Source organism: Scyliorhinus torazame, chromosome 12, assembly GCF_047496885.1.
Source record: "Scyliorhinus torazame isolate Kashiwa2021f chromosome 12, sScyTor2.1, whole genome shotgun sequence".
Taxonomy (NCBI): domain Eukaryota; kingdom Metazoa; phylum Chordata; class Chondrichthyes; order Carcharhiniformes; family Scyliorhinidae; genus Scyliorhinus; species Scyliorhinus torazame.
Window position 1 is genome coordinate 202178501 of NC_092718.1, and position 15974 is coordinate 202194474.

General features: G+C 46.9%; 1 protein-coding gene across 3 annotated transcripts in view; it reads right to left on the minus strand.

The window, feature by feature from the left end:
- LOC140386877 (HEAT repeat-containing protein 6-like) overlaps window positions 1–15974 on the minus strand; it is a 76238-nt gene that overhangs the window by 24903 nt on the left and 35361 nt on the right. For 2 of the 3 annotated variants that reach the window (XM_072469694.1, XM_072469696.1), the window contains 8 exons: window positions 14103–14204; window positions 13567–13707; window positions 8937–9229; window positions 7790–7967; window positions 4304–4510; window positions 3737–3836; window positions 1581–1942; window positions 473–595 (listed from right to left, as the gene is read on the minus strand). In XM_072469694.1, the coding sequence (XP_072325795.1) occupies window positions 473–595; window positions 1581–1942; window positions 3737–3836; window positions 4304–4510; window positions 7790–7967; window positions 8937–9229; window positions 13567–13707; window positions 14103–14204 (1506 nt within the window). The remainder of the gene's footprint in view (window positions 1–472; window positions 596–1580; window positions 1943–3736; window positions 3837–4303; window positions 4511–7789; window positions 7968–8936; window positions 9230–13566; window positions 13708–14102; window positions 14205–15974) is intronic. The other variant, XM_072469695.1, reaches the window with a different exon arrangement.

A 15974-nucleotide genomic window follows, 5' to 3' on the forward strand; every position in this document is an offset into this window, starting at 1 on the left:
GGTGAAAGCCATTTTCGGTCTTCCCCATTTGAAATGAGAATTTGACCATCTTTCTATCAGTTTGCAGTTGGCAAGGGTACTGCACGAAACTGCGAAATCTGACAATCTCATGAGAAGAGGCCACAAAGAGGTTTGGTGTTGGAAATACAAACCTGGAGTGGAGGTGTTTTGTTGGGACATTTAACCCAGTAATATTCCTGAAAAGAAAGTGATGCTAAATTTTCATTGAGTTTTTCCAGATCTTCTGTGGCTGATTGGCAAAGCGCACGAGAAACAATGCAATGGCCATTTAATTTTAAAGCTATTTTTCGTTGAGTTTCTGCCAAAATCACAGCAGTAGATTGAGAAAAGCCCTACGGAAATTCCAGGCAGCCGTCCCACTTCCTAACTCCATCATCCCTCACTTGTTAAGAACCAAAAGCACGCAGGAAAAAAAAAAAATAGGCAAAACTAGCTTTAGTGTTCTCCTTACCCTGGCTCCGTGTAGCTGAATAGATGGATCTGGTTCCTCCATACATTTACAAGCAACTTCTCCCAGCTCCAACAAGCTGGTTTGCGCCATTGTGAAGTAGCCTTTGACAAGTAGCGCCAACACCTACGGGACAAACAAGCAAAAAGAAAGCAGTCAAGTCCCATTCATATTTCCAACTAATAGAGCCTGAGAGAGGACAGAATGCACTTCATGGCATTGCAGAAACAGCAAAGGCTGTGCCTTCTCTACATGAAAGTATTCTAGGCCCTGCTGCCATTCCTGTGCACAAAAAATATTTAGAGTTGTTATTAATTGTTTTACCAATAGATGACTTAACATGTGTCAAAAACGTTGTTCTCTTAAAAAAAAGCATGTGACTGAAATCAGCTGTTTCCAGTCACAAAGTGGATTGATTGTGGAACAGATAAATAAGAGCAGCTTCATTCAGTTCCATAAAACATATGCCACAGAGTGACAGAATGGCACAATCCCCAATCCCACCCTCACCACCATCTCCCAACAAGTGAACAACCTGTCACAGCTGTCTGCAGGCACTAAATACATTGAGGAATTAACTGTTTGCTTTTCAAACCTTTAACAGCAGCGTTGCTAAAATGACTTGCCCAATCAGAAATCTCGAAAGAGGACTGAAGTGCAGCCTCCTCAAGACTCCAATATGAATGAGGCACCAAGGTATCCTTTGAGAACTCAAGTTTGGGACCTGCCGTGGGGAGGCACCAGTGAAGGATTAGGAGCAATCTTCAGTCTGCCCCTTCCTCAGAAAGTCAATGGGCCAGAGGGACTATAGCAGGGGAAAAGAGAAGGCCAGCAAAGGCTAAAAACATTGTAAAGTGCTTAGATTTAAAAATAAAAGGGGCTGGTTTAGTACAGGGTTAAATAGCTGGCTTTTAAAGCAGACCATGCAGGCCAAGCAGCGCGGGTTCAATTCCTGTACCAGCCTCCCCGGACAGGCGTCGGAATGTGGCGACTAGGGGCTTTTCTCAGTAACTTCATTTGAAGCCTACTTGTGACAATAAGCGATTTTCATTTCATTTTTTTCATTTACAAGCCAGCCCTGTAATCAATAAACTACGAGATAAGGCCTCACCTGTAGTGCTTCTACTCGCACTGGAGAGGGCTCATACAAGCTATTTGCTGCCCCTGTGTTGGTGTCACTGTCTGAATGCGGTTCCTGTTTTGGCAAGGTAATGATGGAAATACACAACTGAAGCAGCCAGCCGAGCTCGAACTGTGGATTTTCCGAGTTCTCCTTATCTCCGTCACGGTTTCCTGCTTGTTGGGGTTTCCGCCAGGAGTCTGTGTCGCTGAGGCGGTGCGGTGTCCCCGAGCCGCTGCTCGAGAGGCCCGAGGAGCTGGGCTGCTGCAGGAGCAGTTGTACCTCAGGAAGAGGAGCCTGCACAGAAATGATTGCCCCAAGCAGAGTCAGGGTGCACACACGCACATTGACATCTGAAGTTTATAGAAGGAAAAAGCACAATAGCTCGAGATTAAGAATACTGACATTGATCAGCTTTACCAAAATTAGAGGCAGAATCAAGGCTTATGACTGATTTTAGAACTGAAATTGTCTGGGATACAAATGATAACTTGTGTCGTGCCAGCTCTATCATAGTTCAGCAGGTAAAGGAACTCTGCAGGTTTCATCTCAAATCTCTGGTACCTCCTGTAAGAGGTCACTGACATTGAGAGAGTCTGGATATTTGTCCTTTTGACAAGGGGAAATCTCAGCCAAACCTGACTATGTCCAACATCCAGGCACGTGCGCTTCCCTGTAGGTGTCATCGGACAGGGGAATTAGCAGATACCCTGGCTGATTTGTATCGGTTCCATAGACCAGTCCAGGTGGTGGGGACTCAACATTTGCTGTTACTGCCCCTGGACTAGGAAGGACCTAAAATGACACACATGGAAATTGGCTAAGGTTCACATTGTAATCAGCATCCTGAGCTGCGAAATGTGCAGGAAAGTGAGAAATGCAACTGGGAAGCACCCCCGATCAAATTAGCTGCTCAACCTAAGTGCCTAGATTCCGGTGAAGAATGATCAGATGGGTCACAGGTTCATACTGTGGCATGAATCAGGGGTCTAGAAATTCAATAACATAGGATCATAGGAGCAGTAGGCCATTCAGCCCGTCGAGCCCGCTCCGTCATTCACACAGATCATGGACGGGCAGCACGGTGGCGCAGTCGGTTAGCACTGCTCCCTCATGGCACCGAGGTCCCAGGTTCGATCCCAGCCCTGGATCACTGTCCATGTGGAATTTGCACATTCTCCCCGTGTTTGCATTGGTTTCGCCCCCACAACCCAAAGATGTGCAAGGTAGATGGATTGGCAACACTAAATTTCCCCTTAATTGGAAAAAATGAATTGGGTACTATTATTTTTTTTTGGCAAAACCCGAGATATCCAGTGCCCCTTCCTGAAAGATGTCCTCTGCACATGTAAATGGTAACCTAATGCCTGTTCCAGGCTCCTTTTCAGAATTACACTGCCTTAAATGCAGCTGGCATGAACTGTATGAAAGATAGAGAAGGAGATTAAAAATAGAAAATGACTAACAGGATTCCAGCAGTTAGTTAAAGGGTGGGATTTCTAGAGGACTGCAAGTAGATCACCTGCCCATTAACTCAGCCAGGAAATTATACAAAACATGAAGATAGCGAGAAGGATAACTAAAACCCAAAACGCCAGCAAAAAATACATATGATAATTTGTGCTGCTGGGCCAGGGGAGGAAGGGTCTACATTAATTTATTTTGTCTGAAACGATTGGTTCGTGTCCCAGTGTTCCGATTGTCCCGGTGTTTCTACCATAATAAAGCAGCCAGATACTCAAGGATTTTTTTTTTTTAATAAAACCTTCTGAACTCCCCTTTCAGTCATCATAAGAAGTCCCACTCATCCTGGGAATATAGAAAAACACAGACATAAGTTATAATCCCTTTAATTTCACCTGATCTGCTTTAATTTCACCTGATCTGCTTGCTCTTTCTATTTTCTGCTTCTCCTTTTGAAGTTACCATTTCTCCATGCAACACGTAACTGCCCCACCTACATCACAAAAGTGACCAAAACATCAAAACTATTTCGTTGGCTGAAAAGCACTTTGTGACATCCCAAGTCAAATAATTAATAGTTCTTCCTTTCGTCCCTGCTTCTGCTCATCATTCCTAGTTGTCTTGGCCCACAAACAACACTGGAGAAGCACTGGTAAGCATGCAAATAAATGAGGTGCACAAACCTTTGCGGCGGTTGTACGGTTTAATCTGGTTCCAAACACGGGTAAGGAGTCCTGGTTTGAGGCGATTGTATGGCACATTGGTTACCAGATTAGCAAGGCACTGATTCAAAAATAGAAAAAAAAATGGAGATTAAAACATTAAACTGATTGAGAAGAGCCTCAGCAAAACATTTCAAGTCAAAGTTGGCACCCCTGTAATTTGGCACCATCAGAATTGCACTGAATCGGAGATTGTGGACTCAAGTCCTGAAGTTAGGCTTGAACCCACACTTCTCGGAGGTGAGCATAACACCACTGAGGTAAACCATCAATTATACACCAAAGAAATACAGCCAAGTAAGTGGATGTGTAATTGCCAATATCACAGTTCTGTCATGTAAAAATGCGAGCAGATAATTGGAGTGCCATTGCATACTGGACAAAAACACAGACATCGGCCCACATCAACAGGTAAAATACAGGCCTTTACGTCACAGAGCGTTTCTTAAAACCAAATGTTCCAAATGAGACTCAAGGGATGAAAGATAATTAATGCTCCTGGCTGTAGAAGGCATAGATTTGCTTTACCTTGATTATCTGTGTAAGTGTCTGTGGGGAGGATTCCGCTACTAGAGCGATCAGCAGGCATCTATGAAGCTCCCGAATGCTGGAAGCCAAGGTTGCAGAGAAAGGTGTGAAAGCTCTCCGATGATCATTGGTGTCTTCTGCGACAGATAGGAACTGCTTAGATCCTTCCAAGATCGCCGACAAGACTTGGAGGGCACCAGCACGGACCTGACACATACAAAAACAGCACTGTGGTAGCTCATACATGGTTCTGCAGTGTCCCAAGCTTTTACCTGCTGGCTACATAGAATTGTGACATGTACTCCGAGAGCCACATATAATGGGCCATAACCTCCTCGGGGTGGTAATCACGTCAGATTGCCACTCCTCACCCACTTACCTGCGCTAAAATTCTTGAGTGCCTGCCTCGCCCGACCTTTCTGACTCAAGGCAGAAGACGTTCAAGCAACACAACAGATCCCTGGGTCCAGCATTGGAGTCGACAAGAAACAAAGCAAAGGAGGACCCACCCCCTTTTATATGGCACTAGCTGTTTTAAAGCAGGTGAGGTTAAAGGTCCCGTTGAAAATAACAGGCCAGGGATCAGGTCGGGTCGGGTCGGGTCAGCGGTGTGTGGGTAACAGTCTGGGTCTTTAAAATAGTTATGATGAAGTTAGAAATGCTTTTATTTCATCTAACCCTTTCAGAGTAACTATAGGCGTAATACTGACAGGACCATGCGAAGTTTGCAATTTAAATTGCTTTGTCGGATGGCTCACAGCGCAGTCCAATTATCCTGGGGAAGTTGGCGCTTTTGGGCAATTGCCACATAAACCTTTACCTGGAAACTTCGGAGATGGGATTCTCTAGTGCATTTTTGGGGTGCCGACCCCCAAATCCAAAGCTGGGGAGTTAGGAAGTGTTTTTTAATTTTTTTATAAATTTATAATACCCAGTTCATTTTTTTTTCCAAGGGGCAATTTGGCATGGCCAACCCACCTTCCCTGCACACCTTTGGGTTGTGGGGGTGAAATCCATGCAAACACTGGGAGAATGTGCAAACTCCACACGGACAGTGACCCAGAGCCGGGAGGTGAATTAGGAAGTTATGGACCAATATTTAATTTTCTTTTCTTCTTTCATTGGATGAGAGTATCAATGGCAAGACCACCATTTGTTCCTCATCCCTAATTGCCTGTGACAAATCTGTGACAAGCCTCCTTCCTGAGCAACTGCAGTCCATGTGGTGTAGGTACATCCACAGTGCTATTATGGAGGGAATTCCAAGAGTTTGACCCAGTGACAGTGAAGGAACGACGTTATATTTTCAGGTCAGGATGGTGTTTTGCATCATAGAATTTACAGTGCAGAAGGAGGCCATTCGGTCCATCATGTCTGCCAGCCCTTGGAAAGAGCACCCTACTTAAGCTCACACCTCCATCCTATTAGGGCTGGTTTACCTCAGTGGGCTAGGCAACTGGATCGAGATGCAGATTCCAGGCCAGCAGCGCGGGTTCAATTCCCGTACCAGCTGAGAATTCTGAATTCTCCCTCAGTGTACCCAAACAGGTGCTGAAATGTGGCGACTAGGGGCTTTTCACAGTAACTTCATTGCAGTGTTAATGTAAGTCTACTTGTGACAATAAAAAGATTATTATTATTATTATTCCTGTAACCCAGCAATTCCTGTAACCCAGCAAAGGGGAAATTTAGCATGGCCAATCCACCTAACCTGCACATCTTTGGACTGTGGGAGGAAACCGGAGCACCCGGAGGAAACACATGCAGATACGGGGAGAATGTGCAGACTGCACACAGCCAGTGACCCAGTAAATCCTGTCTTGAAGAATCCTTTCCAATAATATATTTTTTAAATTAAAAAAAAAAAATTTAGAGTACCCAATTCATTTTTCCAATTAAGGAGCAATTGAGCGTGGCCAATCCATCTACCTTGCACATCTTTTGGGTTGTGGGGGTGAAACCCACGCAAACATGGGGAGAATGTGCAAACTCCACACAGGCAGTGACCCAGAGCCGTGATCAAACCTGGGACCTCGGCGCCGTAAGGCAGCAGTGCTAACCACTGCGCCACCACACTGCCCTCCTTTCCAATAATTTCCCTACTACTGACATAAGGCTCATCATCTTGTAATTTCCTGGATTATCCTTGCTACCCTTCTTAAACAAAGGAACAACATTAGCTATTCTCCAGTCCTCCAGAATTAACACTTTCATCAATTTGGATCTATGTGACGTTGTTGGTGTGAACAGGCTTGGGTCTCCTGATTTAGGATTTCTCCATCGATGAAGCAGCAGTGCTAAATGAACTGATCTCAAATTTCCAGATACTCAAACCAGCAAATACGAAATGCGAGTATAAGAAGGACTTTGGGTGGGCCAGACTACCAAGGTTCAGTGAGTACAAACGGTTTGTATAAACCAGGCAGGTCAGCAATTACATGGGTCGGTTCTTGGTTTGTCCTGAATTAACTGATCTCTTTCAGAGTGGCAGAAGTGGCATGCCCTTCGCTGGAATAGAAAATCAAAATTCACACTCTTGATCATTATCCGGTGATCCCTGGCTTGGCACACAGGCCAACACAGCAAGGTGAATGACACCCTCACTGCTTTTCATACCTTGGAATCCAACGACAGGATTTAAAGGCAATACAGAAGAAAATAAATTCCTAAACATACGGGTGGGATTATCCGGTCCCCCAGTCACGTGTTTCTTGGTGGCGTGCTGTTCACTGGCAGCGGGATTCTCTACTCCCACCGGTAGTCAATGGCATTTCCCATTGAAGCCACCCCACACCGCCAGGGATACACTGCTGTCGGCAACAGAGGGCTGGATTCTCCAGAAATGAGGCTATGACCCCACGCCAGCGTAGAAACTCTGGCGATTCACTCCCCAGTTTCCTGCAAAACATAAAGAGCGATTCACTTACCTGCAGGGGGCTAGCAGGGACCGGGGAGCTTCACGCAGCTTTGGCTGTTGGTACAGGCCCCCGCACTTCCGGTTCCTGGTCCGCGATTGGCAGACTCTGACCGCAGACAAGCACGAAGAAACAAGGTCCCCCCCGATCGGCCCTGCGCCCCTACATCGGACCGGCCCGATCCCTGCCCCAGCCACCCATAAGCACCCCCCCCGCCCCCGGATCCCCCACCCCCCACCAGGGCAGCCGCACACCGAGTCCGCAACTGCCACGCAAGAGTCCCGACCAGCCATGCCACATTAGTTCCATGCTGTCGGGAACTCAGCCGGTCGGGTTTGGAGTATCGCTGGGTCTCTGGCAATGGCCCCCCGGCCGCGCGGCATAATTCGCGGGCGAGCGATTCTCTGGTCCCAGAATCGCCAGAGCAGTGCTGGGCCCGATTCGGGCGGGAACTTCGATTCTCCACCCCCACGCCAAACACTATTTTGCCGCGGGGCTGCGGAGAATCCAGCCCAGAGAATCCCAACGGCAGGAGTATTCCGGCCATGATTAGGACATGCAGATCCTTTACCTTTGGTGATGGATCTTTCAAAGCAATCGTCATTAAGGACACGGCTTGTGGACCTCCAATGCCAGGGGCATCTGCAATGAATGATGACCAGTAGCCGTACAGAACTTTCTTCTCTAGTGATTTTATAGTTGAAAGGAAGCTGGCCAAAGCCCCCTGACGCACTTTCGCTTGAAGTGATCTGTAATCAGAATGGAAAATCGTAGGAATACACTTATTTTATTTCCTCCTCTCTTCTGTAATTTTCCCCTACAACCCTTCCCCTCCTAAAGATAGTGACTACTGGAAACTTTACAGAGCGCAAGCTGGGCATTCAGATGTACAATGCAGTGAATTGTTTGATATGTGCTTTCGGTGGGCTTGGCTCCTAGTCAATAAAGCAACGCTGAAAAATGGTCCGATTGATTTTGTTCATCAGTTTAAGGTGGCACAACAAATTCAGTGACCACTATTCAGTAATCAGAGCTCCATGACAAAGGCCACTATCCGGCTCTAATTGGGCAGGACCATTTTTATGCCAATTTGTACGTTGAATACACAGAGTAGAGAATTCAATACAGGAACATTTTAGATTTTCCCGTTCTTTCTTGGGATAGGGACATCATCAGCAAGGCCAACACTTGGTTGTCCATCCTTAATTGCCCTTGAACTGGGTACTTTTTAGGTCATTCCAGAGGGCAGTTGAGAGTCAACCACATTACTGTGGGTCTGGAGTCACATGTAGGCCAGACCAGCTACGGTAAGGACAGCAGGTTTTCTCGCTAAAGGGCATTAGTGAACCAGATGGGGTTTTACGACAATTGATGATAGCTTCATGGTCACCATTCCAGAGACTGGCTTTCGATTCCAGATTTATTAACTGAATTTAAATTCCACCAGTCGCCATGGTGGGATCTGAAACCGTGTCGCCAGAGAATTAGCCTGGGCCTCCGGAGGACTGGTCCAATGACACTACCACAATGTCACCATCTCCCCCAGTTTTAGATTTTAAATCACTACCAAATACATGATCAAAAAATACTCACCTCACCTGTGAGAGAGGAAGGCGGCTTTTGTACTATGTTTAGAATTGTATTTACACTGTTTCTGCTGTTACTGTTATAAAACCATAAATATCTCAATAAAATGTTTATTAAAAAAAAACACTCACCTCAGTTTGCTCTGGATTCCTCCCTCAGTATCTGAATACTCAGAGTCTGAGCTATTTATCTTTTTCCAGCTGGGACAGAAGGAATTTGAGGGATCTTTTCCATCTAAAGACGACACAGTCTTGTCCGAATAATTCTTTGGGCCCTGGAGGAGGCTGAAAGTTGAGTCACCTCCGCTCTGCCCCCCACTCTCTGGTCCATGGAGTGGTTCTGGCTGTGCTGTCTCTCTCCTGTCTTCCTTTTGATCCTCTGATAGTTCCTTTTTGTTTTTGGATCGAGATTTCTTTTTTTTCTGCTGTTTTTAAGAAATGGACATTTAAAATGTAACTTTTTTAATAAAAGCAACACTCTCTGTGCCTGATGAATCTCCCAACCTGAAACATATTTCCAAACCAGAACACGATTTTTCAGCCAGAATGTAAAATGCAGCTGCGCTTTTTGCCTTTCTTAAAAGGTTGGAAAACGGTTTCCAGGGTATAAACAATCTTCCGAGAGACCATTCGTCATTTATAAGACCTTACAGTAAGCATTACGGGCTTACTCTGGAACTTATAGCACCCTGATTTTAATCGCTGCACCAATGGTGGCCACGTTTTTATTTGCTGAGGCCCTAATTTCTAGAATGCCCACCCTACACCTCTTCACCTTGCTCTCCTGCTTTGAGAGCTCCTTAACACCTACTTCTGACGGAGCGTTTGTTCAGCTGACCGATTATCTCCTTACGAGACTCTGAGTAACATTTTGTTTTATAATGCTCCTGTGAAGCACCTTGGGGTGTTTTTGTATGTGAAGAACCTATATGAATATAAGTTGTTGTTCTGTTTGTTGCTGTTATTGTTGGACCACAACTTGACTGAGAACTCATGTGGATTTTCTTCCTCCCTCTAGCCCAGCCCTCAACAACAGCCTTGGGTCGAGATCAGCGAATTCAGCACAGATCTGGGATCATCCTGTAGCACTCAGGTGAGCACTAGCTGATGCCCGTACCCACTGAGTCATTGGGGGAGCCCCATCATTACCCCTGGAGCAGAGTTGTTCAATAACAACTTCATTGATTCCTTTCTGTGAGTTTAAACATGCTGTTCTGATTTAATCAATTTTCACTCCACACATCTTCGGATAGACACTTCAGTTATCCTTCATTCATCAAGGAATCAAACAACTAAGGGACAAGATCGAAACTGACAGCTTAAAATCCTCCCAGCTATTTGCATCATGAAAACTGATGGATATATAAGTAAAGCGGCCCAATTTAATTCTACCTGCAAGGAAACTGAAGTAGAGAGCACTGATACTCTTAATATGGGATAGGACCACTTGTGCTTCACCTCAAAAGGCAGGTTTGGATAATGATGGCTCTTTGGTCCATTCAATCTCATCCTTCCTGTTCTTGGTAGTTGTCCTAACGGCGTCCTTTGCGGCCACCTTTGGCCTTTCAAATTATCAACAGTGGTTTAGGGGAAGCTGCTCCCCAGCAAAGACAGGCCAGACATGACATTGGTTGAAAATGCAGGTTTGGGGGACTTCCGGTGGCGGCTATGAGGGAGTAAGTCGCACACTAGGTGGCTCCCGCTCCGGTCGGACTTTGGACCTTTTCCCCCGACTTTTTTGCGCTTTTAAGCGCTGGATTGGAACGTAATAGCACTCAGGCACTGAATCCATACAGAGGTGTATGGAACTAAGAAGTAGGAAGGATCGCAAACAGCTGAAGAGGTGCACAAGCAAGGGAAAAGGGGAGGCTGTGAGTGAAACCAATATGGCCGATGTCCAGACCCAGGCACCGGCAGCTCAGCCGACAATAGAGCTGGTTATGCAGGAGAACTTCCTAGCACTGAAAAGTGATCACTTGGAACCGCTCCAGAAATCGTTTGACCGAATGGAGAAAAGGCTGAATGCCCAGGCTGAGAAGATCCAGGAGCTGGAGAAGCAGGCGGACTTTCAAACGGTGGCAGACATGGAGATTCGAATGTTGCGACCCCAACAAAAAATGCTCCTGGAAAAACTGGAGGACCTGGAGAACAGGTCTCGCCGGCAGAATTTAAGAATCGTTGGCCTCCCGGAGATGGCCGAGGGGCTGTATGATGCCGCGTATGTGGCAGATATGATCCAGAAGCTGCTGGGGAACAAGGTGTTCCCTCACCCGCCGGAGGTGGACAGGGCACATAGAGAGGTGAGGCAACCATGGCGAGGGGTCACTCACGCGTGATGGTGGTCAGGTTCCCCAAGTTCTTGGATAAGGAGCGGGTTCTTCAATGGGCCAAGAGCACACGGAGCTGCAAGTGGGGAAATAGCACCCTGCGCGTTTACCAAGACCTGACCGCAGAGGTGGCCGGAAGGAGGGCAGGCTACAGGCAAGTTAAAGAGATTTTATATAAGAAGGTGAAATTTGGGCTGCTCTATCCGGCGCGACTGTGGGTTACGCATGAGGGCCAACACCATTATTTCGAGGAACCCAAGGAGGCAATGGACTTTGGAAAGAGGCAAGGGCTGGTCCCGAGCTGAGGACTCTTGGACTCGTGTTGGAACTTTTAATTCTTTCTCTCTTGTTTCTGAGAGATGCCTGCATGTTTTTTCATGCACTATTGTTGAGGCTGTCTCTGTCCGGTTTAGAGTATTTGTTCAAGCAGGGCTGATTTGGGGAAGTGGTGTGGATGGGCCGGGGGGAGGGGAGCCAAGGAACAATAGGTGGGAGACTCGCTGGCGCGGAGTTGAGAGCCACCAGGGTAGTTGGGTGGGCTAGTCAACGGAAGCCAGGTGGGTGGTGTTCATTTAACTAGTGCAGGGGCACCAGTTTGGCAGCCTTGGTTACGGCGCCTCTGCCACTCCTGCCGGCACGATACTCCACCAGCCCTATAGTGGTGGCGGCTCTACGGATCTGGGGCCAATGAAGGAGGCACATAGGGGAAGTGAGAGCATCGGTTTGGTCCCCAATCTGCGGTAACCACCGATTTGCCCCGGGGAATATGGACGGTGGGTTCCAATTATGGCGGAGGGCGGGGATTGCGAGGATGGGCGATCTGTTCCTGGAAGGGAGCTTCCCGAGCATGAGGGTGTTGGAGGAGAAGTTCGGGCTGGCGAGAGGGAATGATTTCAGGTACTTGCATGTGCGGGATTTCATACACAGATTGGTACCATCCTTCCCACACTTCCCACCAAGGGGGATCCAGGACAGGGTAGTTTCCAGAGGAGAGGTGGGAGAGGGGAGAGTCTCCGACATTTATAAAGTACTAATGGGAGCAGAGGAGGCACAGACTGAAGAACTGAAGTTTAAGTGGGTGGAGGAGATCGGGGGGGTGAAGAGATAGAGGACGGCATATGGGCAGAAGCTTTGAGTAGAGTAAACACGACCGCAACATGCGCCAGGCTCAGTCTGATCCAGTTCAAGGACGTACATTGGGCCCACATGACAGTGGCCCAGATGAGCAAATTTTTTGGGCTGGAGGACAAATGTGCTAGATGTGCTGGAGGACCAGCGAATCATGTACACATGTTCTGGGCGTGTCCTAAACTAAGGGGGTACTGGCAGGGATTCGCAGACGTCATGTCCCAGGTATTGAAAACTAGGGTGACAATGAGTCCTGAGGTGGCAATCTTTGGGGTTTCGGAGGACCCAGGAGTCCAGGAGGAGAAAGAGGCCGACGTCTTGGCCTTTGCTTTCCTGGTAGCCCAGCAACGAATACTGTTGGCATGAAGGGGCTCAAAGCCCCTGAAGTCTGAAGTATGGCTTTCGGACATGGCGAGCTTTCTCGGGCTGGAGAAAATTAAGTTTGCCTTGAGAGGATCGCTGTCAGGGTTCGCCCGGAGGTGGCAGCCATTCGTTGACTTCTTCGCGGAGAATTAATCGCCAGCGGGGGGGGGGGGTGGTGTTAGGGTAGCGTAGAGTAGGGTGTTGCTTAGGCAGGTTCTTGCGAGAGGGGAGCTTTCTGTACTCTACGGTATAATGTTGCTATTTTATACGACAAATAAAATTGCAGGTTTAAGCTCTGGGATGCTACTCTCCATTCAGGGGCACTATGATACTCAAAAGACATCATTCCCCCACAGATTCCACAAAACACTCCCCGGGCCAGGAAATGCCACACATGAGAAAAAGAAACACTGATTTCTATGTAACACCGTACCAACGTTTCTCAGAGAAACCTCAAGAGTGCTTTGTGTACAACCCATGATTTTGAAGTGCAGTGCCTGACAGTGTAGACACACAGCGGCAGCCATTTTGTACACAGTGATATCATATAGTCAGCACCAAGGTGATTGACCAATCTTTTTTCCATGTCTCAGGCTTCATCTTGTGGTTCAAGACATCAGTTAAATACTTTGGCTGTAATTTTAACCATCAATGTTGGTGCAAAAAGGATGATATAATTTTAACCATCTATTACACATGGCAACGAATTCTCCTCTCCACTGAAGGAAAGGGAAGAGAAAATTGGCATGTGTCTGCAATAGGTAAACAATTCAACATCATCCATTATACACCATTACCTGCAGCTAAAATTATCACTCTTCATGTGTTGCTGCTTTACAACATGGAGCTCCAGTGTAGCAGGCACCACTTGCCCAGACCAACAAAGATTTTAAAAAGTGCGTAATCTTTCATCCTTAATCATATCATTGAGAATATGTTATTACCCCCACTTGCTTTGAAGAGTTTGTCGTGCCTCCTGTTTGCTCCTTTGTGGGTGAGCTACCTTCATACTGGGGCAGAGGAGCTGGATAAAGAACAACAGGAACTTCAATGTTCACACCTGGAAAACCATAGAACATGTATGTCTGGGAAGAAATAAACACAAGAGAAATAAGATGCTTGCTTAGGAGATACAGTAACCGTGCAGTGCACATCAAGCTAAACTTCATTTTGCTAACATTCAACAGAGTTTAAAGGTAAGATGGATAGCTCTATGTTCACAATCTCCCAGGAGACTGCACCCTCCAACACTTCCAAGCAGACAGACGGCAGGGATGCATCTTGCCCTGAGTCACTCCAACATGCCACTCCACTATGGATACATGGTTCTCATTTAAATCATGGCATTAAACAAAGGGCACGGTTCGTGGATAAGTACTGGCCAGCAATGGTTCTTCTCTAGATTTATCTTCTCTGTTGACAAAGAAGTTGTTCAATCATGTCAACAAAATTATACTGCTGTTAATTTACATCTATTTACCTTTAAAGCTGCCAGGAGAGTCCCCAGTTGATCGGTTTGAGTCAGATTAATTCTCCCTGCATTCAGAATGGAATGGATGCCTTTCAATGCATTTTGCAACAACTGAAACAAGAATTACAAGCAAATAATTTGTCAACCAAAGAATATGAAGGATTCAGAATCTTCACATAGACACGAGAAGTGGAGTACAGTGGAGCACTAACACACAAAGTGCCAGGGCGCTGGGAAACATATAGTCAGTTCCAACAGAGCTACATTTCAAATCTTAGCTATGTTATTGAGAGAAGCCAGGCATCAGTCCATTGAGAGGAGTGAAAAATAATAGCGAAAATCACCAAGCCACAAATAACAGCGAAAATCACCAAGCCACAAATCTCCAAGAAATGTCAGAGACCCAAGGCTTGCAGAAGAAAACAAATCCATGAGTCAAATTCACAAACATTTTCTGCTTAAAAAGTCACGATAGAAGTCCTTTCAGGATCCCTTCAGTGGCTCGTTGGATGCAGGATAACACAAACCGGAATGGGGGGGGGCAACAAAAAATAAATGTTTCCATCTCCTGATCGCTCTCCAATGGTCCCTCTTGGAAAATGCATATATTGTGGTCATTGGGCAAGGAAAGCATCAGGCTGACACAAACGTACATAACCACTACTCTTTTTCAGAAGGTAAAATCAAGTAAACCGGAGACTCTATTTTTATCATTATAAATTTCCTTATTGTACACTGGACATTCAGATCACAAAGCTTGTGGTGAATACTGCTATTACTAATGGCCATTGGGCTAGATTCTCTAGCTGCCCAGCCTAGTGTTTCTCGGCGGCAGGACGCAGCGCGCCATTCGTTGGCGGCGGGATTCTCTACTCCCACCGCTATCAATGGGATTTCCCAGTGAAGCCACCCCATGCTCCCGGGAAACCCATGGGTGGGGGTGCACTAAACAATCCCGCCACCAGCAAACAGCCAGAGAATTCCAACCATAGTCAACTCTGCTAAGTTTGTGAAGAATACTGGGATTACTAAAGGCCATCATCAACTCTGCTAAAATTCGGGGGTGGGTGGGAGTGGGGAAGATCTCGGAAACTTACCAGGTGATGCAGGAGGAGGAGGAGGCCTCAGTAGTGGAGTTGAAAGGTAAGTGGGAGGAGGATTTGGGAGAGGAGATCGAAGAGGGGACATGGGCAGATGCCCTAGGGAGGGTGAATTCTTCCTCTTCGTGCGCGAGGCTCAGCCTCATACAGTTTAAGGTGTTGCACAGGGCACACATGACCGGGACAAGGATGAGCAGGTTCTTTGGGGGTGAGGACAGGTGTGTTAGGTGCTCAGGGAGTCCAGCAAATCACACCCATATGTTCTGGGCATGCCCAGCGCTGGAGGAATTTTGGAAGGGCGTAGCGAGGACGGTGTCGAGGGTGGTAGGATACAGGGTCAGACCGGGCTGGGGGCTCGCAATATTTGGGGTGGCAGAGGAGCCGGGAGTGCAGGAGGTGAAAGAGGCCGGAATTCTGGCCTTTGCGTCCCTGGTAGCCCGGCGAAGGATTTTCATTCAGTGGAAAGATGCGAGGCCCCCAAGCGTGGAATTCTGGATCAGCGATATGGCGCAGTTCATTAAATGGAGAGGGTGAAATTTGCCTTGAGAGGGTCGGTACAAGGGTTCTTTAGGCGGTGGCAACCGTTTTTAGACTTTCTGGCAGAACGATAGACAGCAGCAGCTCGGGAGGGGGGGGGGGCGTTTACTTTATTTTTGTTTATGTTATTTACACAGTTGTGTTAAGTCGGGGTGTTAATGTTTATTTATTATTTATGTACAGGGGGGGAGGGGTTTGGGGGGGTTGCTTTTTTAGATTGTGTTTTGTACTTAACCCTGTTGGG